General features: G+C 47.6%; 1 protein-coding gene and 1 long non-coding RNA gene across 2 annotated transcripts; one reads left to right on the forward strand and one right to left on the reverse strand.

The window, feature by feature from the left end:
• Positions 1-4,761: 4,761 nt before the first annotated feature.
• On the forward strand, positions 4,762-19,610 carry HHEX (hematopoietically expressed homeobox). The gene is made up of 4 exons (XM_081192202.1): positions 4,762-5,187; positions 14,931-15,109; positions 16,133-16,183; positions 18,594-19,610. Exons 1-4 carry the CDS (start codon positions 4,812-4,814, stop codon positions 18,825-18,827), a joined length of 840 nt encoding a protein of 279 aa, XP_081048328.1. The 5' UTR covers positions 4,762-4,811; the 3' UTR covers positions 18,828-19,610.
• On the reverse strand, positions 10,818-12,426 carry LOC308585485. Its single transcript, XR_014007428.1, has 2 exons — positions 12,305-12,426; positions 10,818-12,015 (listed from the first exon to the last, which is right to left on the reverse strand). It is a non-coding gene; the product is annotated as an uncharacterized lncRNA (long non-coding RNA).
• Positions 19,611-24,176: the final 4,566 nt, after the last annotated feature.

Below are 24,176 nucleotides of genomic sequence, written 5' to 3' on the forward strand. Positions count from 1 at the left end.
CCGCTCGGCGGCCGCCTGAGGAGGCGTTGCAAATTTCCTTCCCAACCACGGCAGAACCAAACATATGTTCCCCCATACTTTTTCTTTTCTTTTTTTTTTTTTTTGTTTAAAGGAGAGGGGAAGAGAGGGAGGGAGGAAGTTTTATTTTATCCAGAAAATAATTAAAATCTCCTGTATTTTTTATTGCTTCGAGTATCCAGCAGAGTGGAAATATTGAAACTTCAAGCCCTCTTGCATTAAAAAGTCACAACTGTTCCATTTTATGAGTTCTGAGTGTGTGAAAAGAACGGACGGGGACAGTTTTAGAGGGAGGAAGGGAGCCGGGTGGGGAGAGCAGGGTTTTTGGAGCCCCGAATGGCCGTAAAAACATAATACAATCGACTATAAAAACCTGCGAGGGTGATATTAAAAATTATGTAGCTCCATAAATGCGGCGTTTTGTGGAGAGTTGGGCTTAATCGCTTTCAGCCTCTAGAAAAAGGGCGCTGGGATCGCGAACGGAGATGTGGTGGGGGTTTATTTGGGGGGGCACTAAAAATTAAGTACCGATCCCCCCCCCCAAAAAAAACTCCTACTTCTCTTGCTAGGGCTTATGCAGCAGCCCAGGAATGCAATAACTTGGCTATTGAAACTTCCTTTTAACAAGGCCTATTGCCTGTATAAAAGTCAGCAAAGAATAATCTCCCCGCCCCCCCCCCGCACTTCCCTCTTTATTTGCTTCCCACCACTAGGAGTACAACAAACCTGAGCTTGAATCGCTTTCAATCTTGAGGTCTCTCGCCTTTTCAAAAATAAAAAACTGGGTGGCTTGTAAAAATATCGAGGGAGGGCTGAGGCTAGATGAGTTCCGATCATACCCGTCGTTTTTTTGTTTATCCCCAAAGGGCAGCGAGGTTGGGGGTAGGTGGCTGTGTGCTATTTTTTCTTTTACGACGCGCGTTTTAAGGAAACTAAACTTGCAAATCCAACGCTTCCAGGTGAAAATGTTAGCCAGTTCTCTTGGGGTGGGCAACAAGGCAAGACCTTGAGGGCGCGCTAAGGTAGGCAGAAAAAAGTCATCAAAGAAAGGGATTCGGTTACCTATACCAGATTTTTATAAGACCCTGGCAAACGCAGTGTGGGGGGGGGGAAGACTCTCGCGCGTGATGAAGCCTCGCTGGCTCCATAGAACTCAATGGGGCTCCTGTAAACGCAAGGATTTCTGATCGTTCTGCATCTCGGTTTGGGGGCTCCTCGCTTGCTCTCCTGTGATGAGCCTCGTGGATTTAAGACAGGAGACACGCGGAAGAACTGCAAACGGAGCAGCTGCCCTTGCTTGTCTTCTGATGAGGACTTACTGAAAAAGACAGACAGACAGACAAACAAACAAATAAATATAGATGTTCATATATTCATGAATGAAGCCAAGGGAAGGAAATTCCCCCCTCTCCCCACGATACTTCAAGTCTTGGAAGAATGGGGGTGGCGGCAAGAAGAGAAACTATGGGTTTGGACGCTGCAATCCTAGCCCCACTTTCCTAGGACCTTAAGCTTTAGCTGTCAACGTTTTCCTTTTTTTAAGGGAAATTCCCTTATTGCGAATAGGATTCCTCGCAAGAAAAGGGAAAAGTTGACAGCTATGGCTTAAGCCCCATTGAGTTCAGCGGGACTTGCTTCTGAATAGCCCTGGTTGGGCTCGCGAGTTAAGCACACTCCGTCGAAATCTATGGGCCCAGCGAGTCCCATTGATTGCAGTGGGAATAAAGCAGGATTCATTTCGCCCCACATCCAGCCCTAAACGTTCATAGCCGAGAAAAGTGAGTTTCCCAACGATCAGCGGCGGGAAAAGACTTCTGAGTCAACGAAAAGGGCGTGTTTTCCTTCTCGGCTGGAGGAGGAAATTGGTTTACAAACCAGCAAAACCGTGGCGTGTTGGAGAGGGTGGGGAACAGGAGAAGGAGCCTTCCTTTCTCTGAATGAAGTTGGCCCAGCATGAAAGGCGACGTTTCTTTGCGTTTCCTTACACCCCCACCCACCCACCCACCCTCGACGAGATGCGCAGACTGGAAACGAACCAGGCGACTTCACTGGCCGAGGTTTCGTCTGCCTGCAACTGACCAAAAGCAAGCCAGAATGGACTTGAGAAAGAAAGAATCCTTTCGCAGTCAGGACATTTTGCTATTTCAAGGCTATTGAAAGCGAGGTCCCCCCAAATAAAGGGATTTTTAACTCCAAAAGAAGCCTGCGTGTGATCGGGCAGTTGACGCCCCTGACATCTGTAACATCTGTTTGGGATAGAGGCTTTTTTTGAATGCAGGAAGGAGGACGGAGGACCTGGAGAATATTCCGGGGATTAAAATAAAAAATAAACTTAGAACGAACACCTGGGGAGCAGAGGGAGGAAGGTAACTGCGGTCCCTGGCATTCCCGTTTGATCCAACTTGTCTCGCGCCTGGTCCTATCCTGCTGCTAGTCAATACACCCCCCCGCGTGGATCTGATGGTGACTTCTGTGCTTGGCATAGCGGAGATCCCAGGTGTATGGATCCGTGTCTGACGCCCCCGCCAGCCCCGGAAGGCCCGGGTGCAAGGAGGAGCAGGAGGCGAAAGGTCCTCGCGGCTCAGTTAGCACCCAGCCAGGAGATAAGTGGGGAGGAACGAGCCTGGCTTAGCCTCAAGACATACGCAGCTTCTTCCTAAATTGGAAGGAGGAGCCGGCAGTTTCAAACAATGATCTGTCGGATCAAAGGCAAGCGAGAGAACGGAAGAATTAATGGGCAGAGAAGAAGTTGCAGAAGAGCGAGAGAGGAAACCATCAGGCGAGAGCTGTTCGCCAGTGGAACAGACTCCCACTAGAGGTGGTGGATTCTCCTTCCTTGGAGGTTTTCAAGCAGATGTCATGGATGATCTAGTTGAGATTCCTGCATTGCAGCTCGGCCGTTCTATGCTTCTCAATTGCTCCTCCATATTGCACGAAGGATATACACATATGGTCAGAGTGTTAGCCTATGAGGTGTGGAGACCTGAGTTCAAATCCTCACACACTCATGAAGTGTCTTCCGGTCACCACCTATAGGCTTAATCTACCTCACTGGGTGCTTGTTTCTGGGGATAAGATTCGGGAGGGAGGAGACCACCCTGCGCTCATTGGAGAAAATATGGGATGAAAAAATCCTAAGGAATCAACAACTCAAACGCTGTTTAGTGGGAGAGTAGGAGAAACTCTTTTAAACAAACTCATCGGCAAGAAAGAGAGAAGGAACAAGGGCCCGTTGGAGAACGGAGTCTAATACTCGCCCAACCTGGGCTCAGCCCCAGAACCTGTTCTGCAATATTTGGGATGAGCTGTGAAAAGGGCGGGAAGGTAAGCGTTCCCCTGCGCGACTGCAGAGTGCCTTTCCCGTGTTGCTGCGGTAATCAGAGTAAGCTGCCTTAGAGGATGAAGCTGCTTTCAAGGCAAGAAAATGTGTCTCGGACACATATTTTCCCTCCCCCCTCTAGGTTGTTACAGAAGAGGTGCAAAAGAAGGGACCCCCCCGGAAGGTTTGGTTCCCAAACCGTGCTGGCAAAATCCCACTGGAATTTTGTGCACCTTTACTTAGGAGTCCTATTGAACTCAGCTAGAATTACTCCCAAGACAAAATGCATCCATTCTGACTGTTCAGGCGACAGGTGGCATTGAACCAACCACTATGAGCACACAGGATCCGGGCAAAGCTTGGTGGTAGAAAGAATGCAGAGGAGGCGGAGGGAAGCCCTTCAAAAAGGCTGCCGCGGGCAGGATCCAGCCAGCTAGATCAGGGTTTTCATGGTGACTATGGTCCCAGTTGCCCTGAGAGCATTGACAAGTTCCCCTTGTGTAGTTCTGGGCTGCTTCATCACCATTCTCACGATCATTGCAACTCCACAAGATGAGATCTTGCATGGAGCCCCAGACCGAGGGAGACTGACAGTTATTTGGTGTTTCTTCCATTTGCGAATTATTGCACCAACTGTTGTCACCTTCTCACCACCAAGCTGCTTGGCAATAGTCTTGCAGCCCAGTCCAGCCTTGTGTAGGTTTACAATCTTGTCCCTGACATCCTTGGACAGCTCTTTGGTCTTGGTCATGGTAGCTACTTTGGAATCTGCTGGATTGATTGCTTCTATCGACAGGTGTCTTTTGTACAGGTACTGTAACGAACTGGGATGACAGGTAAGACCTCTCCCTTACAGGAGGTGCTTCTAATCTCAGCTCGTTACATACAGTGAAGATACCAGGTAGCCTGACATCTGGCTGGTTGATAGGGGATCAAATACTTCTTTCACTCATTATAATGCACATCAATCTCTGACTTTTGACTTCTGGGTTTCTTCCCTGTTGTTATTCTGTCTCTCACAGCTACAATAAACCTACCCTTAAAATTATGGACTGGTCATTTCTTCATCAGAGGGCAAAGGGGCAAATTTAGCAGGGGATCAAGTACTTTTTCCTCTCACTGTCCCTCTTACTGTCAAGAACCACTTAGGAGCGTAGCTGGGGCCTCGGACTGATCCTCTGGGCAACCCCCCCCCGCCCCACTTTCCCTTGTGGATTCGCTCTGCGGCCGCTCCATCAGCTGCTGTGGATTGGCACCGTGGGGTTGGAGAAGGGGAGGGGGGAGGATTGGCCACAGGCGATGGGCGTGGCTTACCCGCTTGCCCAGCGCCCTCATTGGCTAGCCGGCGGCCTGACATGAGGCGGGCCCGCCCCCTCCGATTGAAACCTGCTGCCCGGAGGGAAGACTCAGAGCAAACTTCCCAGCGCCTGGGGCAGCAGGGCTGGCGCGAGAGCGAGGTGCCAGGATCGCGACCATGCAGTACCAGCCGCCCGCCCTGTACGCGCCCACCCCGCTGCTGCAGCCCGTGCACCCCACGCCCTTCTACATCGAGGACATCCTGGGCAGGGGCGCCCCAACGGGGCTCCCCCACCCCGCGCAGCCGCCGCCGCCTCCTCCTCCGCCCACGCTGCCGTCCCCCAACTCGTCCTTCACCAGCCTGGTGGCGGGGGCCTCCTACCGGACCCCGATCTACGAGCCCACCCCGATCCACCCGGCCTTCTCGCACCACCTGGCCGCTGCCGCCACCTACGGGGCGGGCCCCTACGGCGCGCCCGCCGGAGCCCCGCTCTACCCGTTCCCCCGCGCCGTCAGCGACTACGCGCACGCCCTCATCCGCCACGACCCCCTGGGTAAGCGGCGCAGGCCGAGGGAAGCGGGGGGGGGGAGTGCAGGGAGGGGTCGCTCGCAACCCCGGGGTAAGAAGCAAGGGGCTTTCCACATGGGTTGCGCTCCAGATCTGCTGGCTCCTGATCAAGAAGGATGGGATTCATAGACCAATTAAGGGGCCGGGGGGGGGAAAGAGGATTGGGGAAGGTATGGGGTCCTCTCCCCAGCCCCTAACCTCCTGGTCCCCTTACCCCGCGGTCAGTTGACCCACTTACCACGCGCCTTAAGCCGGCGCTCCCAAAAATCCAGAGGAATGATTGAGATCGTGGTGAGGGCAGCGGGCTTCCGAGTTGGAAACTTACTTGGTTGTCAAAGAAGGACCAAGCTAAGTTTTTAAATATATATATATATTTAAATTAGAATAGCCGAGGAGCGAGTCAGTGGCTATTGGACCCCAAACGTTTCTGAGTAGGTTGGGCAGTATAGAAGTTGCATTGAAGAGTGCAGATGATTCTGGAGGAAAAGGACAAATCAGCTTCTCCTGGGCCTTAGGCCTCCCGAGAGGAATCGAGCGCCTCCACGGCAAATGTGACAAGACTAGCTCAGCTTCTTCCGCGGCCTTTGGAGGGCTTTTGAAATCGGTGCGTGTGCTTGTGGACCCTTAAAGGACCCGGGTTTTGCGGCACCAGCTTTCGTGGGCCAGAGAACCCAGGGAAGTGGACGAAACATGAAGCCCCAGCTGGCCTCTTGCTTTTGCACGAAGCGTGCAAGCCTGTGCATGTTGACTCATAGTCCCCTGGCTTTCTGCTGGGGGCTCCGAGGACTTTGCAGCCTTGATCTCTAAGGGGTCACCGTCGTGCTAAACCTTTTGGGGTTGTTGTTTTTTGCTGCAACTGATTAACGAGGCTGCAAGGGAGAAACTATGGTTTGTGGCGGGGCAGTGAAAGAGCGAGCTTAGGCGCCCCACCGCCGTAGCCGGGACTGGGTGGCGCTCAGCTGCAGCAGCAGCCAGCCCCGCGCAGGGTGTGTCCGCGCTGTTCTCCTGCACGATCCGATCTGCAGTGCAGGAGGATTTGCTGGGAATTAAGTACGTGCGTTTAAAAACGTCGGATCTTGTCACTCCTCCTTCGCCAAGGCGTGCTTACTCGGAAGTCAGCTCCGCGGCGTCGGATGGGCCTTAGGACGAGGGAGCGCGCAGGCCGAACGCTTCTTCTTTCTTTTGGGCACCGATTCGACTCAAAAGCATTTCTCTAGGTGTTAATTCGGATCGGAGGCTGGGGTGTGCGCGGTTAGTCCGCTGCGATCTCTCTCGCGCTGGTGGACTTGCTCGCTTCGGAGCCGCGGGATTCGACTTCCAGTTGCAACAGGCGCTGAATCCTCCGGGCTTTCAGTCTTGTTCCAGATTCATTTCTTGCTGAAATGAATGGAACTGACTTACCTTAATCATGGCCAGTTTAAGTGCCATCGACTTCAAAAAACCTTTCCTCTAAGCAGGGATCCAGCCTAACGGGTTGAAGTTCAGGTGGTTGGCAAAAGCGGGGTCACTCCGGAGGCGAAACGGATTTACGATTTCTCGATTATTTGTCTATATTTGCGCTTGTTTCTCTTTCGAACCGGAAGAGGGGAGGTTGTGCCCCATATGGTGTAAAACTGAAGCTTGCGAGGGCCCCGATTCTCTCTTCCTCCCCCCCTCCCCGCCCCCCAGTCACCGCAGGCCGCCAGCAGACCTTGCAACGTCTAAGATTTGCAGGATTGGCTCGAGTTCGTGCTGTCTGAGAGCGGGTTGGCTGACCCTTTCCGTTCATACAGGATATCTTGAGCTCTTGATAGGAGTAAATCTGGGTTCAGAAGCTGTTAAGTGTTTTCCTGGCCGCCCGGAGCAGGCTCTTCCCCGGGAGTCGTGCACACTGCTGATTATTTTATCGACATCCTCAATACAGACAAATTCAGGAAACACTCGGCTTCTGATAGCCCGGATCCGTTTTTCTGATATTGTTCATTTCCTCTGTGTGGGATGGGGCTTTATGACAGCTAAAATAACTCGTTGCTTCCTTAAAAAAAATCAGCACATGCAGAAAAAAGAAGCCTGTTTTCACCAGAATTACTAAGGCCTGACGCAAACGAAATCTTGAATAACAATGTTTTTTGCATTTTTCAAAGGCTTCGGCCAGACAGAAACACAAACACCGACCGACATGGTGAGGGGATGTGGGGCCCTTTGAAACTCGGGCGCCCGCTCTCCTTATTATGGCGTAGGATAAACTCCCGATGCGCTGCTTGTTTACTTGAAAGTAAGCCTTCTGTCTCCTAAGGGGGCTTTCTGCCAAGTGGATCGGCGTAGGAGGGCAGCCGCCTTCTGAAGCGATGTGTTTCATGGCCTTACTTGCCTGCGTACTTTTAAGCCACATTGATTCCCCTCCCAAATCCCGGGAACTCTAGTTTGTTTGCCCCCGAGCTACAATTCCCAGCACCCTTAAACTACGGTTCCCAGGATTCTTTGGGGGAAAGTAATGTGCTTTAAATACGCTTTAGATGTACATTGTGCGTGCCGTCCAAAATGTTATGGATAAATATCCCACCTCCCGTTTCCACTGCTTCGTTCTCATTCTGCAATCCTAAACTGCACAGTAGCAATGGTAGATTACACTGATTTCCGTAAACGTCGTTAGGATCGCGTTAGACATGAATTATATATAGAAATATAAATATATTTAAGGGAAACCGGCTTAGTCTGCGTGAGCTTTGGTTTCCGAGTGGATTATAGACATCCGAATGGATTACAGGCATCTGAGTGGATTACAGGCATAGAGTTTCTTTCCGAGTGATCATGCATAGGATTGGTCTGTTATTGTTTCCTGGCTGCGATTTTATGCAGCCGATAAATCCCACAGAAGCCATGCACGGGAAACAGCACCGTAGTAATGGAACAAGCAGCCAACCTCACAGGGTCGCTTGTGAGGGTGGCCAGAGATTGCAAGAGCACCCAACATGGTGCCAACTAGATTTTTTAGGATTACAACTCCCATCGTTCTAGACCATGCTGGGTGGGGCTGATGGGAGTTGTAGTCCTTAACATCCGGGAGGATATCAGTTTGGCTGCCCTTGATGGACCGAAGCTGGTTATGGGGACGCTGGGGGCGAGCAACGAGCCAAGGCGAGATCCTGCTTCTGGGAAGCCTGACTGCTGCTGAGGACGGAACGGTTGTTCTATCTTATCGAGCAAAATTTATACACCGCTTAGTAGAACGAAAGACCTCTGCGCGGTGTACAAGTCTAAAATATACCTTTAAAATGCTAATTAGAAATGAAATGAAATAAGTTATATATATTTTTTAATTCAAATACAGATCGGTTTGTTTTTTTTTTAAAAAAAAAACCTTATGCCTACTAAAATCACACGCCGGAGCTGCCTGCTGGAACAAAAAAGAAAAGTTTTTAGCAGGCGCTGAAAACAGCGAAGGAGCCTACCTACTTTTCAATCGGCAGGGAGTGTACTCTCAGTGTACTCTCTGCCGATGGATAATTATGCGGCACTTGTAAAGGCCCCAGATCCGTAGGTCTAGGTGGAACTTTCTTTGGTCTGATTCAACAGGGCCAGCAGCGCGCTCTTAAATTCATGGAAAAACTTTGAAAGCGGCAGTGTCAAATAGTTTTCTTGCGGCAACACTGGAATAGCGAGCCCACCTCGGGAAATAATGATTTCCCTTTATACAAACGGGGAAACTGCTGTTTTTGAAGACCCACGCTTTCTCTCTTTTTATGCACACGCACAAACTGTTTTTGTATTATTTGATATGATGCAGAAAGTACCAATTAATTAAATGTAGCAATTAATTGCTACAATTTTTATCCTGCTCCCCCCCCCCCGCAGATATACGATTCTCTTTATTTTATCCTTAACAACCCTGTAAGGTGGGTTAGGCTGAGAGACACGGGCATGGCTAATTTGAACCCTGGTCACCCGGGTTCTAGTCCAGTGCTCTAACCACTGCACCACCCTGCCATAGTAAAAAACAAACAAAGCCGCTTGCGTGGAGACGAAAACAAATCCACGTGTTTCAACGGGAGTTTTGCCCCCAAGCTCGCTTGGCAGCAGACGCTAAACTAAAGGCTCTTCTCTGCTTCCTCTTACACAGTTCTTGTCCTCCACTTCCGTGAGGAAGCAGCCCTAAATCACGTGGAAGTCAATTCCATTGAATTAAACGAGACTAGGCTGCAGTCCTGCACACGCTTCCTTGGGAGTAAGTCCCCTGAACTCCGAAGAACTTAATTTCTGAGTAGACCCTGTGCAGAACTGCACTGCCTAAAACCCCGGTTAAGAAATAACCCTTTAAAGGGATGGGGTGTTGTTGTGCACCAGAATCGCAGTCACCTCGAATTTAATCCAGAGGAAACTGAATGGAGGTGCCTTCATTAAGATTTGGGGATACGGACTCCGTGGGTGGAGTTCCGCGTGCTTCCACTTAAACTGGTTTACATCTCGTTCAGCAAACCAAAGTATTTGGATTTTTGCGTGATACCATATTTTTAATAATTTGTCTCATCTTCCTACTCAAACCAACCAACCAACCAACCAACCAACCAACCAACCAACCAACCAACCAGTTAATGGAAGTCTATAGGTTCGTTGCACGGGTGGCCTATATATAAAACCAATGGGCGTAGCCAGGGGGGGCAGGGAGGGGCAGCTGATCCCCCTAAATAAAAAAAAATACATGGCTAACTGAGGTTCTGCCCCCCAACAAAAGGCCTACCCCCCTAACAAAAACCTTGGCTACGCCCATGATAATACATACGACTTTGCACGTTGAAAACGTTGTATAATAGCTAGGGATGATTATTCTTGTTATTTCGATCTTCATTGTTTGGAAAGGAATCCCGCTGGTTCTGTGTTTATCACGTTATTTTTGCGGAACTTAAACCTGAAAATGACATCCAGGTCAATGAGTTTAGGATCAGGAGACAAATCTGCTCATTCAAAGGTTTCTGCCTTGTAGCTCATTTAGATGGAGGGAAAGCCCGCCAGTTAAAATGAAATTTACAGGTACATCTGACTAAGCGCGCCCGTCTAGCTTTTACGTGGTTGGACATTTCCAGCGATTTCCAGAGAATCTGCCGTGGCGTCAGGTGCCTCGGGATCCCTTGACACCGAAATCTGCCTCTTCCTATTGCCGAGCTCGTGAGGACGCCGTTCAAACGCGCGTTCATTCCTGCCTAGGCGAATCGGGCTTGGTCGTTAAAGACCCGGGGCTCCGTTAAAACAACGAGGACTCCCCGTCCTTGCAGGGCAAACCTATGACGTGCTCTAGTGCCAGTGGCGTAGCGTGGCTTGTCAGCACCCGGGGCAAGGCAAGTAATTTGCGCCCCCTAACCCTAACCCCCAGATGTTGCGCCCGGTGCGGCCGGCCCCCCTGCACCCCCCACGCTACGCCACTGTCTAGTGCTAAGGCCTGTGGGGCCCCCTCCTCCGACTAAGCGCGTGCACTGCAGGATTTGTGGTATCAAGTCTAAACGCAAGCAAGCGCGCTCCATGGATTCAAAGCATATTCCACTCTCCCTTTCCCTCCCAGTGTACAAGCACCACTTTAAAAATGATCTTATTACTTATCTTGAATTTATTTACGAGTCGCACACGCGTAAGGGCTCCAAGCTGCTTAAAACCATTTTTATGAGCATAAGCATCAGTTTTGTAAAATCTAGATACAGAGACAGATGATATAGATATAACGATTCCTTTAAAAATCCACAAAGCAATCCACAATGAAAGCAGCAAAATGCTTTGAACAAACAGCTAGAACGTTGACGTCCCCCTCTCCAAGAAACACCCACATTTAAGTGTCCGGCTTAAACAATATTTGCACTGGCAGTGCAATTCTCTAACACGTCTATGCAACGCCAGTTGGGGCTTATTCCCACATTCGTGTGCAGTGGATTGCAGCTTTGCCTGTTTAGTAAGCGCCCAGGACTGTGCTGTTGATCTGGAATACCTACGGGACCGTCCTTCAGTCCTCTTGTGGGCGAAAACTGGGACGAATGAATTATTATACACTACATTTGTTAATTAGGCTTATCCATCTGCCCTGGTATCTGTGCTACCTATTGCCGTTCCTTGCGAATGGTTCCCAGACCCCCACTAGGGTGTTGATACGATTATGTGCCGAACACATGACCACTAATCTGTTTCTGTAAAACAGGCATGACCAAACTTGGCCCTCCAGATGTTTTGGGACTACAACTCCCATCACCCCTAGCTAACAGCACCAGTGGTCAGGGATGATGGGAACTGTAGTGCCAAAACATCTGGAGGGCCAAGTTTGGCCATGCCTGCTGTAAAAGATGTTTGAATATACAGTACATTCAAGCTGTGATTGTCACGGACTGTAATGTTCACATCTCATTGCCATTCAGCTCCCACCTTACAATTTTTCCCTTTACATAGCTGACTGCATGCATCTGAGGAAGTGGGTTTAAATCCGCGGATAACGATAATAAACTCGTTATTCTTCAAGTTGCTTCAGGAACCTTTTTCTTTTTTTAATGCAATCGATGAAAGAGTAGGATAAAGCAGTAGCTTGTTAATAAAATAATAAAATAAAATAAACACCGAGAAAAAGACCATCAAGATGATGCCAATTTTCTAAGCGTGTGAACAGAATTTTTTCTTCATGTATAGAACTCGTGAGTTGTAGTCCAGCAATATCTGGAGAGCGAAAGGTTCCCTTCACCTGGATTAAGAACTGCGGAAATAAAGTGCGCACGAGGTATAATTAAGTGTCCGAAATGTCACAAGAAGTGCAGATCGTTTCAGATGACTTTCGAAGGGGTTTAGATGCGCCTATCTTAGCTGCGATCTACAATAAAATAAAAAAGCCAATATGGTGTAGTAGTGGTTAGAGCGTTGCACTAGGACCTTGGGAGACCAGCGGGCCAATCCATACTCAGCCACTGTAGCTCACTGGATAACCTTGGGCCACCCACAGCCTCTCAGGCTAACCTACCCCACAGGGTTGTTGTGAGGGTCAGAACGGGGATGGGGCAAACAGAACGTGTGCACCGCCTTGAGGCCCTGGGAAGAAAGGCGGGTGCGCCCGTGTAATAATAACCCATCGAATTAATCAACTAAAAATGGTGTTTACTAACCAATGGCGGACCGCTGTTAGACGCGGTCGCTAAGTGGAAACTTCGCGTTCGGAAGTCTCCGAGACCTCTCTGCTAGGGACGGAGCAGAGAGGAAAGCCCCGGGGGTTTCAAGGCTGGCTGGCGAGGGGTGGGCGCGCCGCCTCCGGGTCTGCGCGTCTCCGGCTCCGGCCTGCGCTGCGCTGGCCGCGCTCTGCTTGCGGGGAGCCTTGATTTGCCTTGGGAGGCTGCTTCCTTGGGCGCGAGAGAGCCGAGAGGAAGCCTTGGGTGTTTCTTCTTCTTCTGAGCAAGAGAGACCAACAGGAAACACATTGGCGGAAATGTTGCCATCAGCCCATTGCGGAGAGCGGCTTAAACTGCCCTCTGGCTGATGTGACAAATCGGGGGAGGCTCGAGCGGAAAGTGAAGCCGCGAGGAACCCCAGGCGGCTCCGGGCGCAGCACCGACCTCACAACCGCGGAGTAGCCGCCCCGGATTAGTGACTCCGGTTTGGTATCTTGTGACTCACTTTGCCCGCCCCCAGCTTTCAGTTAAGGACCCACGTCCCGGTTGGTTTCAACCTCAGAGGGCTATTTGAATCCCAAAAGGCATTTACTAGCCCCTTGGCAAGCGATTTCAGGATACTTTTGTTGTGAGTGTATGTAGAAGCTATATACCTTTAAAGCACATGCAAACACATAAAGTCACTCCGACCGGAATTCTGGAAAGCGAAGGTGCTAGGAATTGAAGCCTGGGTGGGTACTACAGTTCCCGTGATTCTTTTTTGGGGGGGTGGTAATGTGATTTGAACGCACTTTAAAGGCACAGTGTATAGGAAGCCTGCTTTTGTGTGTGCGTACACATATATGTATGTACAAACACATACAAGTGTGTGAGTGTGTGCATATGAAGCGATGTACAGGTGTATATTTTTCATTCCCTCCTACAGTAACACCTGAAAGAACTCAGTGGTGGCTCATTCCCCTTTTAAGTTTCTTAATTAATTGATCAATTAGATTATTTAATTGACGGTGCGATCCTGGACATTTTCACTCAGCAGAAAGTCCGGCTGTACTCAATGGGGCTGACTCCGATTTAAGTTTGTTTTTGGATAGTGGTAGCACCGCAAAAGTATTTCACCGTTAGGGAGTCAACTAAACACTGGCTGCGTCGTAAAAGGCAGGTCCTAATCATAGGATGGAGGATTACTTTGGGGTAATTCATGCCAGTTTGATTAGGCTGGGTGCAGGAAAAGAGGTGTTTGAGCTGGCCCAATCGGAAAACGCCGCCCTTTCCTCGATATGTCCCGGGCTTCAGTCGAAGTGACCGGGACCATGGATCTAGAAAGCGGGGAGAAGCTAACCGGGCAAGGCAGGATCCCTTTTTATTTTATCTGCGTCGGCATCGCTGGAAGGGAATACAGTTCTTGGAACAGGAAAGAGTCGGCTGGGTCTCCAGCGGCTTCTCCTTGAGTTGGCCTGCGCTGCTCGTGTAAACGCTGGGCGAGCGTACCCAGAAATCGGAGTGGCGCCTGAAAGAAGTGAGCGGTTAAAGTATGGGAACGTGGCTCTCTCTTTAAGCAAAAGTGCACGACCGACGTTCGTGTGAAGGGAAGGACGAAAAGTGGGACCCATTTGCTAACAACGGTGTATTTATTAGCCTTTGCGAAGAAATGATCCATTCTGCACCTGCTGGGAGCTTGGCCCCATTGAGCTCAACGGAGTTCAATAGGCATTGCAGCATCAGCCCCCTCTTAAGCGTCTTTTTACGGATCTTGCTCATTCATTCATTTCAACGGTTGATAGACCGCTTCACACCGTAGTGTCGAAGAGGCGCACGTTGAAGTTACAAAAAAAAGAAAGGATCAAAAGTTGTTGCGTGTGTTGTCTTCGGGCACCTTCTTGGGAGAATTCATTCGATGTATGCCGTTTTTGCACGGATTTCCAAAATAAAAAATAGAATAAGAGTGAATAAAAGGTGGCTAAGGTTTTTCGCACTTCCCCTTCGCCTGCCTATGCATCAAATAGGCATTTCAGTACAAGTTAGCTCCATGGGAATTTATTTCTTAGTATTTTCAGATTCTGGTTTTATGGGGTACCCCTCCCTGCTCAACTCTCTCTCTCTCTCTTTAGTTAGCAGTGCACATTACTTGTCAAAATATGGTGAGCTAGCCCTGCTGCGCTTAGGGTGCCCTTCTGCGCATTCTGAACCCGCCTCTGGACTTCTGTTCCAAAGTCCTGAGCAGAAAGGGCACTGAGGTTTTGCGGGCGGCGGTGGTGGAAGAGAGCTGGAAATTACTCCAGATTAAATATCCCTGGAGTTGAACCAGCTGAGCGTTCTATGGAGTGAAGTGAACGTTCCATGCGGCGAACTGAACGTTCTATGGGGTAAACGGAACGTTCCATGGGCTTGAATCAAGTAGAGGGAAATTCGGATTAAATCAGACTTCGCCACCGAGGGCGCCCTCCAGATGTCGCGGACTGCAGGTAGGAATTGTAGCTGGAGGGCATCGATTTCGGCGAAGAGGGGATTGCGATCTTGGCACAAATGGGGATGTGGAAAGCTTTGCCCCTGGACGCTCCACGGGCGCCGAGGTGCCTCCCCTTGCGAGGCAGTATTAACAGCGCCACCGTCTCTCCGTCTCCCGCAGGCAAGCCGCTGCTGTGGAGCCCCTTCATGCAGAGGCCGCTGCACAAGCGGAAAGGGGGCCAGGTGCGCTTCTCCAACGACCAGACCATCGAGCTGGAGAAGAAGTTCGAGACGCAGAAGTACCTCTCTCCGCCCGAGAGGAAGCGCCTGGCCAAGATGCTGCAGCTGAGCGAGAGGCAGGTGAGGCGACGCGAGGAGGCAATTGAGGGTGACCCTTCCAAGACGGATTCCGACTAAATGTCAGTTATTTCCCCTTCACCTCCTTAGTGATCGTGCCCGAACGGTGCAATCACCTGGGTTCGGTTGATATGATATGATGATATGATATTATTACCGTATATTGACATACCTTGGTTTTTAGGAACAGGGTTTTTTTAAAAAAAAACCTGGCCACTTTACATTGGCAGCTAACGATTGACTGGTTCGAATTAGGCTAAATTCCTCTCTCACCACCAAAGGAACCCGCACAAGCAACGCTGACACAAAACTCCACATATAATAAGTAAAATAGAAACATCACCACCCGACCCCACCCCCACTCATCTTTCCCCCTCCACTTCTTTACCCTTATTCTTCCTAATGTCTCAACAAATGAATCCGATTTGTTGTGTTGGTTGTTTTTTTAAAGTGTTACGTGGAAAAAAATACGAGAGACATTGCACATACCTTTGCAAATCAAGAAAATCTTTAATAAAAATACATTTTAAAAAAGAATTAGGCTAAATTCCAAGAAATGTCTCCCCCCCCCTTTTTTTTTACCTGATATCACAATAAAGGAAGATCCGGAGCAATTTCTTGAAGTAGGGAGTAGACTATACGCCCAATATGCAGCCTGGCCTCTCCGAATTTCTCTCGGAAGCAAGAGTACAAACACATACTACCTACTTGGAAACAATATTCAGTGATTTCAGCAGGGCTTACTCCCATGCAAGTGTGCATAGGTTTCTTATTATGCTCTTCCTCCCAACAGGAGCCCATGGCACAGGACTGCAGTCTCAAGTCCCACTGTGAAGGGGTGGAATTAAAGCTGTGATCCTGTATAAACTTTATTGGAAATAAGCTCTCTAGTCAACTCAGTAGGTCCCACTTCTTGAGTAGGCATGATTGCCATTGCACTGTGGGTGTATTGAGGACTGTAGTCTTTTCATCGGTCTCTCTTTAATGTCCCCTTTTGTCTCTTTTTGCTGTTGTTGGATTGCTTAGGTTAAAACTTGGTTTCAGAATCGTCGGGCTAAATGGCGGCGTCTAAAGCAGGTAAGAGAGATCCTCCTATTCCAATAATAATAATAATAATTTTATTTATATCCCGCCCTCCCTAGCCGAAGCTGGGCTCAGGGCAGCTAACAACAATAAAATAGTACAACATTCTAAAATCATTTCATTCTAAAATTAATTCAAATCAAATTGATGGCAACCATTGGGCTAGAGTTCTGTGAAGACTGCCAAAGGAGGGAGTCAGGCTGTGCCCTGACCAAAGGCCTGGTGGAACAGCTCTGTCTTGCAGGCCCTGCGGAAAGATGTCAAGTCCCGCAGGGCCCTAGTCTCTTGTGACAGAGAGTTCCACCATATCGGAGCCACAGCCAAAAAAGCCCTGGCTCTAGTTGAGGCCAGCCTACCCTCTCTTTGGCCTGGGATCTTCAAGATGTTTTTATTTGAAGACCGTAAGTTTCTCTGTGGGACATACCTGGAGAGGCGGTCCCGTAGGTACGAGGGTCTTAGGCCGCATAGGGCTTTAAAGGTTAAAACCAGCACCTTAAACCTGATCCTGTACTCCAGGATCCTCATTTTACACACACACAGAGTGCTGAGGAGGCTGTTTACCCTCTTCAGCTATTATTATTATTATTATTATTATTATTATTATTATTATTATTATTATTTTATTTATTTGTACCCCACCCATCTAACTGGTTTGCCCCAGCCACTCTGGGTGACTACTCTTAAGAAGACGAACCGTCCCATTGGGATCTCTGAGTTGTTGTTTAGCATGAACCTTATTCCTCCCCCTGCCGCACCCCAGAATTGGCTCTGCTTTCTGTCTTTGCAATGGGTGCCAATTATGTTACTTATTTTGGGAGCCCTAGAAAAAGACATGGCCACATTAAAAGGAAAAGGAGCCGCTCCGAGTCATAGGAAGAGCCCTGCTGGATCAGGCCCTATTCCAGTATCCTCTTCTCATATGGAAAGCACACAAGTAGGATCTGAGTGCAACAGCTCTCTGGAGATTGAGAGGGATAGAGAACTTAGTCCTGCCTTGTCCCTGACTAACTGTTCATCTGGCTTGACCCATGAACTGAACGTGTTAGGAAAACGAGTGTGATCCTCCAGTCATTTATTTCTGAAAGAGGCAGAGCTCCTGCACCATCATAACCAGCTTTAGGATCACACCAGTGATGCAGCCCAAGTCAATGGGCTCATTGATTTCTTGGGGTTCAGTATGCATTGGTATCATTTCCCACTGACAAACCCAGCAGGGCTCTGATTCAGATGACAAAGTGGCCCTTAGAAGTGCTAAGATAGAATCAGAGTTGGAAGGGTCATCTGGTTCAACACCCTGCAATGTTGGAAATAGAACATGCTCCCTGGAGCTGTGAACATAGGTTACAGTGGTACCTCAGGTTACATATGCTTCAGGTTACATGCTCTTCAGGTTACAGACTCCGCTAACCCAAAAACAGTGCTTCAGGTTAAGAACTTTGCTTCAGGATAAGAACAGAAATTGTGCTCCAGCGGCGTGGCAGCAGCAGGAGGGCCCATTAGCTAAAGTGGTGCTTCAGGTTAAGAACAGTTTCAGGTTAAGAACGGACCTCCAGAACGAATTAAGTACTTAACCTGAGGTACCACTGTATATGCAAAAATGGCAGGCTGCATTCTTTGCTTTAAGGAAGGAAAGAGTAAAAAAAAATCCCAACATCCTCTGAACAAACTCCACAATCTGTTAACGAAAATGAAAAACAAATAATTTCTAATGCAGTACCAAGGAGTTTTGGGCATGGTCAGCCACAATCCAAAACAGACACTATGCAGCCCAATCCTATGCATGTTTACTCAGAAGTAAGCCCCTTTGAGATGGATGGAACTTGCTTCCTAGTAAGCAAGTACCTCGGGTTACAGATGTTTCAGGTTACAGATGCTTCAGGTTACAGACTCTGCTAACCCAGAAATAGTACCTTGGGTTAAGAACTTTGCTTCAGGATGAGAACAGAAATTGTGCTCCAAGAGCGCGGCGGCAGCGGGAGGCCCCATTAGCTAAAGTGGTGCTTCAGGTTAAGAACGGACCTCCAGAACGAACTAAGTTCTTAATTCGAGGTACCACTGTATTCTATAGAATTGCAGCCTAATCCTGTAACCCTTCTGATCATCATGGTTTTAGATGTAAATTCCACCATGTTCTATGGGGATTGCGACCAAGTAAGTGGTCCTAGGGTTTTTACCTGATCACCCTCACCCCACCCCCACCTGTACTTGTTAGAAGGAAAATAGTTGTGATTTTAATTGGTTGGTATCTCTGTGAGATAGTGGAAGGGTTAAAAATGGTTTTTATAAATAAACATCTCTATCCTTGCCTCCCTTCCCTCCTACCTCCCTTCCCTCCTACTTGACCGCTGCAGTGTTTCCTTCACCTGGGATCCTTCATTGTAAATTTTCTCCCTGACTTTTTCAGGAGAACCCTCAAGCTAGCAAAAAAGAGGAAACCGAAAGTGGGGACAATCACCAGGATCCAAGACAAGAGGACTGTCTGAGTCCCGACCACAATAAGGAGACTTCTCCAGGGAGACCACTGTACACCCCATCACCAGCCTCCCAGGAAGAGCTGGATACTGACATCTCTGATGATTCAGACCAAGAGGTGGACATTGAAGGTGACAAGGGCTATTTCAATAGTCCTCATCAGTAGTGGTCCCCTTGAGGACGGACTTTCCCTCTGCTTGCACTTTAAGAGGAGTTGGCTTGACAAAAATGAGGAGGGGAAATATAACTCTAAGTCAGTGTTTTTGTTGAGACAATCACCTGAAAAATGGGGCAGATCTTTTTTCTTTGAAATGACAGGAAAGAGCCTGTGCTTGTTGATAGATTTGTACAGTGATCAGTTTTTATATCCTCCTGGGAATATAACTACTACTACATCTTCTTTGAAGACCTTTAACTGGCTGAGAGAAAAAAAACCACACCAAACAAACTGGATGAAAAGGGCCCTTTTGATTCCCCAAGGAGAATTTCACTTCTGGGATGGAACCTTTGCGAAAAGACCTTTTGAATGTTGCAGGACTGAAACAAAATGTTTTGAATTTTGGGCCCAGGGGTCCAAAAGGTGGGGAGAGAGTGTAGCAGATACCATCGACATAACCTTACTTTCATCTCCTGAAAACACTGGTGCAGTTAGGTAATTTCAGATGCTGGGCTTGTGGGACTTTCTCCTTCGATCATATCATGTATTATTTCACTTAACACTTAATTCCAGTGGTCTTACAGGGATGCTCTTTGGATGGGAATATGTATCACTTCAAAAGGTGGTAAACCAGCCTTAATGCATTTGAGGGCCCTCTGGTTCATTCAGTGGGGTCACCTTGACCTCTGCCCCAAAGTCCTGCCCCACTGACTGAAAACAATGTATAACCAATGTGGGCATCATGATTTTTTTAAAAAATGTTTTTATTAAAGATTCTCTTGGGTTACAAAAGCACGGACAATGTCTCTATTTTCAGTTCATAAAGTCCTTTCTACATATCAGCTATATTCAATGTGAGACATTAATGCTGTATGCAGTATAAGGTTGGGGAAGAAGAGAGGTGGGGGGAGAGAGCAGGGGGAGGGGTAGTAAACTTTCATTCTTTTACATGGTGTATGTGCAAGTTTTTGTGTAATGTGGGTAGGTTCTCTTTCTATTCATTTATTAGTTATTGGCCGTGAGAGAGGTTGTGGGACCAGGGCATGGTTGTTTGCCTTCAGTATACTGTGGTAAGTTTTGTTTGCGTGTGGGTGGGATTTTATTGGGTCAGGTTAGCTATATTGACTTGTATGCTGTTGGTCAGATCAATGTGGGCATTATGTGAAGTGAGTTCTTCAATGATTGGAATATGAGTGCGGGAAGGAACAATGGCATGGGCAGGAAGAGAACTCCCTTATCTTTAAGAAGAATGTTGACAAGCTGGAACATCCGCAGAGGAGGGCAACTAAGAAGATCAAGGGTCTGGAAACCAAGCCTTATGAGGAACAGTTGAAGGAGCTAGGTATGTTTAGCCTGGAAAAGAGGAGACTGAGAGAAGATACGATAGCCATCTTCAAATGTCTCAAGGGCTGTCACATGGAAAAGGGAGCAAGCTTGTTTTCTCCTGCTCTTGGGGGTAGGTCTCAAATCAATGTTTCAAGTTACAAGAAAGGAGATTCTGACTAAACATCAGGAAGAACTTTCTGACGGTAGGAGCTGTTTGACAGTAAAACAGACTTCCATGAAAGGTGGTGAACTTTCCTTCCTTGAAGGTTTATAAGCAGAATGTTGGGTGGCTATCTGTCAAGGAGGATCTAGCTGAGATTCCTGCGGGCGGCTGGATTGTCCAAATCTACCATTCTATTATTCTAAATTATTCTTCCCTATTGTGGGATATACACATGTGTATTGTGGAGGCTTGTGGTGAGAGTGTTAGCCTAGGAGTGGGGAGACCTTGGTTCAAACCTCACTCACTCATGAAGCGCATGCCACCACCTAATTTATCTCACTGGGTGGGTTTTTGTGGGTATAAGATTCGCAAGGAAGGAGACCATATATGCTGTCCTGAGCTCCTTGGAGAGGAGATGCGGCAAAAAACATACGCAAAAGAACAACTCAAACCCTGTTTAATGGGAGAGTGGGGTAAACTGTTTAAAACAAACAAACAAACAAACAAACAAACAAACAAACTCATCCTCTAGGAGTTAGCTTTATTTATTTCATTTCATAAAAATTATACACCATTTGATTGTAACTTCCCCTCCTCCCCAAAGATTTGAGATCCAGTTCCTATGGACACATCCCTGTACTTATTCTAAAGGCCAAAAGAGATTACTTTCATGCCCTTGTACCTCAGGTTAAGTACTTAATTCGTTCTGGAGGTCTGTTCTTAACCTGAAACTGTTCTTAACCTGAAGCACCACTTTAGCTAATGGGGCCTCCTGCTGCCACCGCACAATTTCTGTTCTCATCCTGAAGCAAAGTTCTTAACCCGAGGTACTATTTCTGGGTTAGTGGAGTCTGTAACCTGAAGCGTATGTAACCCGAAGCATATGCAACCCAAGGTACCACTGTACATCAAAACACACACATACATTTTTTGCAAAGAACTTACGTATTAATTAATATTAAGTGGGCAGCCTGTCTGATATTCTCAACTGCTGAAGGCTGGATGATCCCAAGGAGGCACAAGTCAGCTAAAGGAAAGTCATTGGTGATCTGTCTTGTTCCTGATCAAGAATTAGAAGGAGTCCCCCATACCAAGACTTTCATAGTGCAATCCTAGGCACATCTACTCAGAAGTAAGCCCTTTTGAATAAGCTAATTCCATGCACTTGAGAAGCACTACTGAACGCAGTGGGACTTATGTCCAATGAGCCATATCAAGGATCAAACTAAATTCCCCCCACCACTTTGCCACCTAAAATGAATCAGATGTGATAGAAAGTCTAGCACAGTGGTAAATTCCCCCGACCCCTTGCTTCATGATGAACTGTTTGTAGTACACGGAATGACTTCCAGACAAGGCAGCTATTTGTAGGCCTACGTGAGTTTCCACCAGTTCCCGGGAAGGTGATCCTGGAGAGGAAGCAAGCCTGATCTTTTGGAAAACCCCTCAGTTTGCTTTGAGTTTGCAAACAGGATGACAGGTCATGCTAACAGGCTAGGAAATGACGATCAGGACTGATCCTGCGCATGATTACTGGAAAGTAAGTTCTACTCATTGGGCACCTGTGTCCATACACCTCTCTTCCCAGTGTCCTCAAAATAGAAATGGAGGGGGGAGGGACAGGGAATGGGAGACTGAAAGGAATAGCTGGAATTCTGAACAGGGAACTTTCAGCACTGTAGCAATAGTTGCAATCCCCACTACTATTTGCAAGTGTGGAAATCAGTCACAACAATACTGTAGCGCCAGACCATCTGTTGTATATTCCCCTTCATGCAGTCTCTTATTCATCTCACCGACCCCAAGATCTGTACGTTGGTGTGTTATTCTCCATCTTTCTGGACCATTCTCTGGTTGATGGTTGGCTATTTTGGTTGAATTGGCATGGGTGACCTTTACAGCATGGCTCCCATTTTGTTTTGGAGCTCATTTTATCAGGAGATTCAACTTGAAAACGGTTATCATTTAGCAGGAGAACAAACATGGGAAGCGCATTTTTGCAAGCAAAACGTTAATGATTGGAAGAATTGCACCAATTTCAGCATGGCAGTGTGTGATTAATCTTCTGGGTCAGGTACTTATATTTTTAGCCATTAGGTTCGTTGGCCTTTGATAGTCAGAACTCTTTCTAGCCTAATAGGATATTGATTTTGCTGGATAGTGTACTTTGACTCCTTAAACAACACCCACTTTTGAAGACTGTCAACAGTGTCTAACAGTTCAGCTGGACCAAAGTGCCTGGCACAGATTTTGGAGGGGGGTGGAGGGAGGGAGAACAGAGTGGTTTTCATTGAGGCGAGTGGCTGGCATGTGGAAAGGTGCATGATTTCTCAACAGGCATGGCAGTGTTTAAAGTACAAGCATTTTCACCAAAAGGGAGTTTTGAATCAAAACAGCTCTTCACATGAGAGTACAAGTGTTCTCTTTATAACCCTAAACCAGGTTCTGTTATCAGTTCAGTAGTTTGGCTCTTCACAGATACTCAGGTTATCCTGTCAATAGCATAAGAAGAGCCTGCTGGATCAGGCCAATGGCCCATCTAGCCTAGCATCACAGTGGCCAACCACTCTTAATAAGGAAGAGTGGGAGGAGGAAGTGTTGGAAGCGGAAGAGATGATAGGGTTTAGTGAGCAGGAAGAGCCTATGGCAGAGAGCAGTCTAGAAGCAGAAGCAGGCAAGGAGGGAGGCCAAGAGGCAGAGATGAGTCAGGCTGGTGAAGGAGGAGGGTGTCGCCACCTCTACTGCGATGACATTGCTGGTTTCCCAGGACTAGAAGAGGTATGAAGAGAGAGGAGCAGAGGCTGGCTCATTGGTGTAGGAAGGACCCAGGTGGTGAGCAGGAGATTTAGGCAGATGTGGGAAGGCAGGGACCTTCAGCCTCCACAGCTGCTTCATAGGGGAAAGACCTATGAGGAGTTGGTGTCCTCATTAGGCCTGGCACGCCTGAGCAGGCCTGTTTGCTGAAAGAACTTTGGCTGGTAGCCAACAAAACCATACTCAGAATAGTCCCACTAAAAGCTCCTTTTAAGTCTACTGACTTCAATATGCCTTCTCTGAGTGTGGCTAACACTTGATAGTACCCTTTATTTTTATTCTGCAGTGTTTCACAAATTCTGTACAGATGACCTTATCAGCAAGAGCAGATATATCTCAATTCGTCATCAAACCTTTCATCAGGAGATAAGGACAAAACAAAGTAGTTCAAGTTGAGTTTATTGATTAATCCATTAATGATTTTGTCAATTTATGGAGATTGTCTTCAGCTACCCGGCTTGGTTGCTAACCACATGATTAAATAGATGCAACCTTGACTTCTGTTGCGAGTATCTGCCACATTGCAGGCTCTGGAAAAACACACCCCACACTACAGCTTCAGGGATTAAAATGAATAGTCAATTGCACCAGGAAGTGCATGATTAACAGTTAATCAACCCGTTAACTGTCTTGCAAATTGGGGTCCAATTTTTCCTTAGCTGCTTATGGAATCCACATTCCATTATTTGCAAATTACAACAGATTAATTGAACAAATGCTTTCAAAATGGACCAGAGTGCTGGTTTAGAAGCACAGAGGAAATGGTTTCTTAGACAACGGTTTCCCACAAATAGATTTGATAACAGGTACGTGGCTGTGGTGAGATGGTGATATTGAAGTACAGAATGGTTGATTGTTTTACTGAAGATAGAGTCTCCTTTTTAGTATTATTAAAGCCTTTTGCTAGTCAATTACCTACTCTCTTTAAGTCCTTAAAACTCACTAACATACAATCCTGGTTGAAGCAGCTGTGCCTTGTCACTATATTTTTCTAGCACATTAGGATAATTATCTGGCTAATGGTGAATAGCAAGTGCAAACATGGGAGAACAGCT

Source organism: Podarcis bocagei (assembly GCF_964188305.1).
Source record: "Podarcis bocagei genome assembly, chromosome: 4".
NCBI lineage: Eukaryota > Metazoa > Chordata > Lepidosauria > Squamata > Lacertidae > Podarcis > Podarcis bocagei.

Excerpts from the sequence above, each read along its gene's own strand:
- HHEX (XM_081192202.1), top strand. The coding sequence starts at position 4,812 with ATGCAGTACCAGCCGCCCGCCCTGTACGCGCCCACCCCGCTGCTGCAG. Across the intron at positions 5,188-14,930 it reads CATCCGCCACGACCCCCTGG|GCAAGCCGCTGCTGTGGAGC; the intron begins GTAAGCGGCGCA and ends CGTCTCCCGCAG. Across the intron at positions 16,184-18,593 it reads AATGGCGGCGTCTAAAGCAG|GAGAACCCTCAAGCTAGCAA; the intron begins GTAAGAGAGATC and ends TGACTTTTTCAG.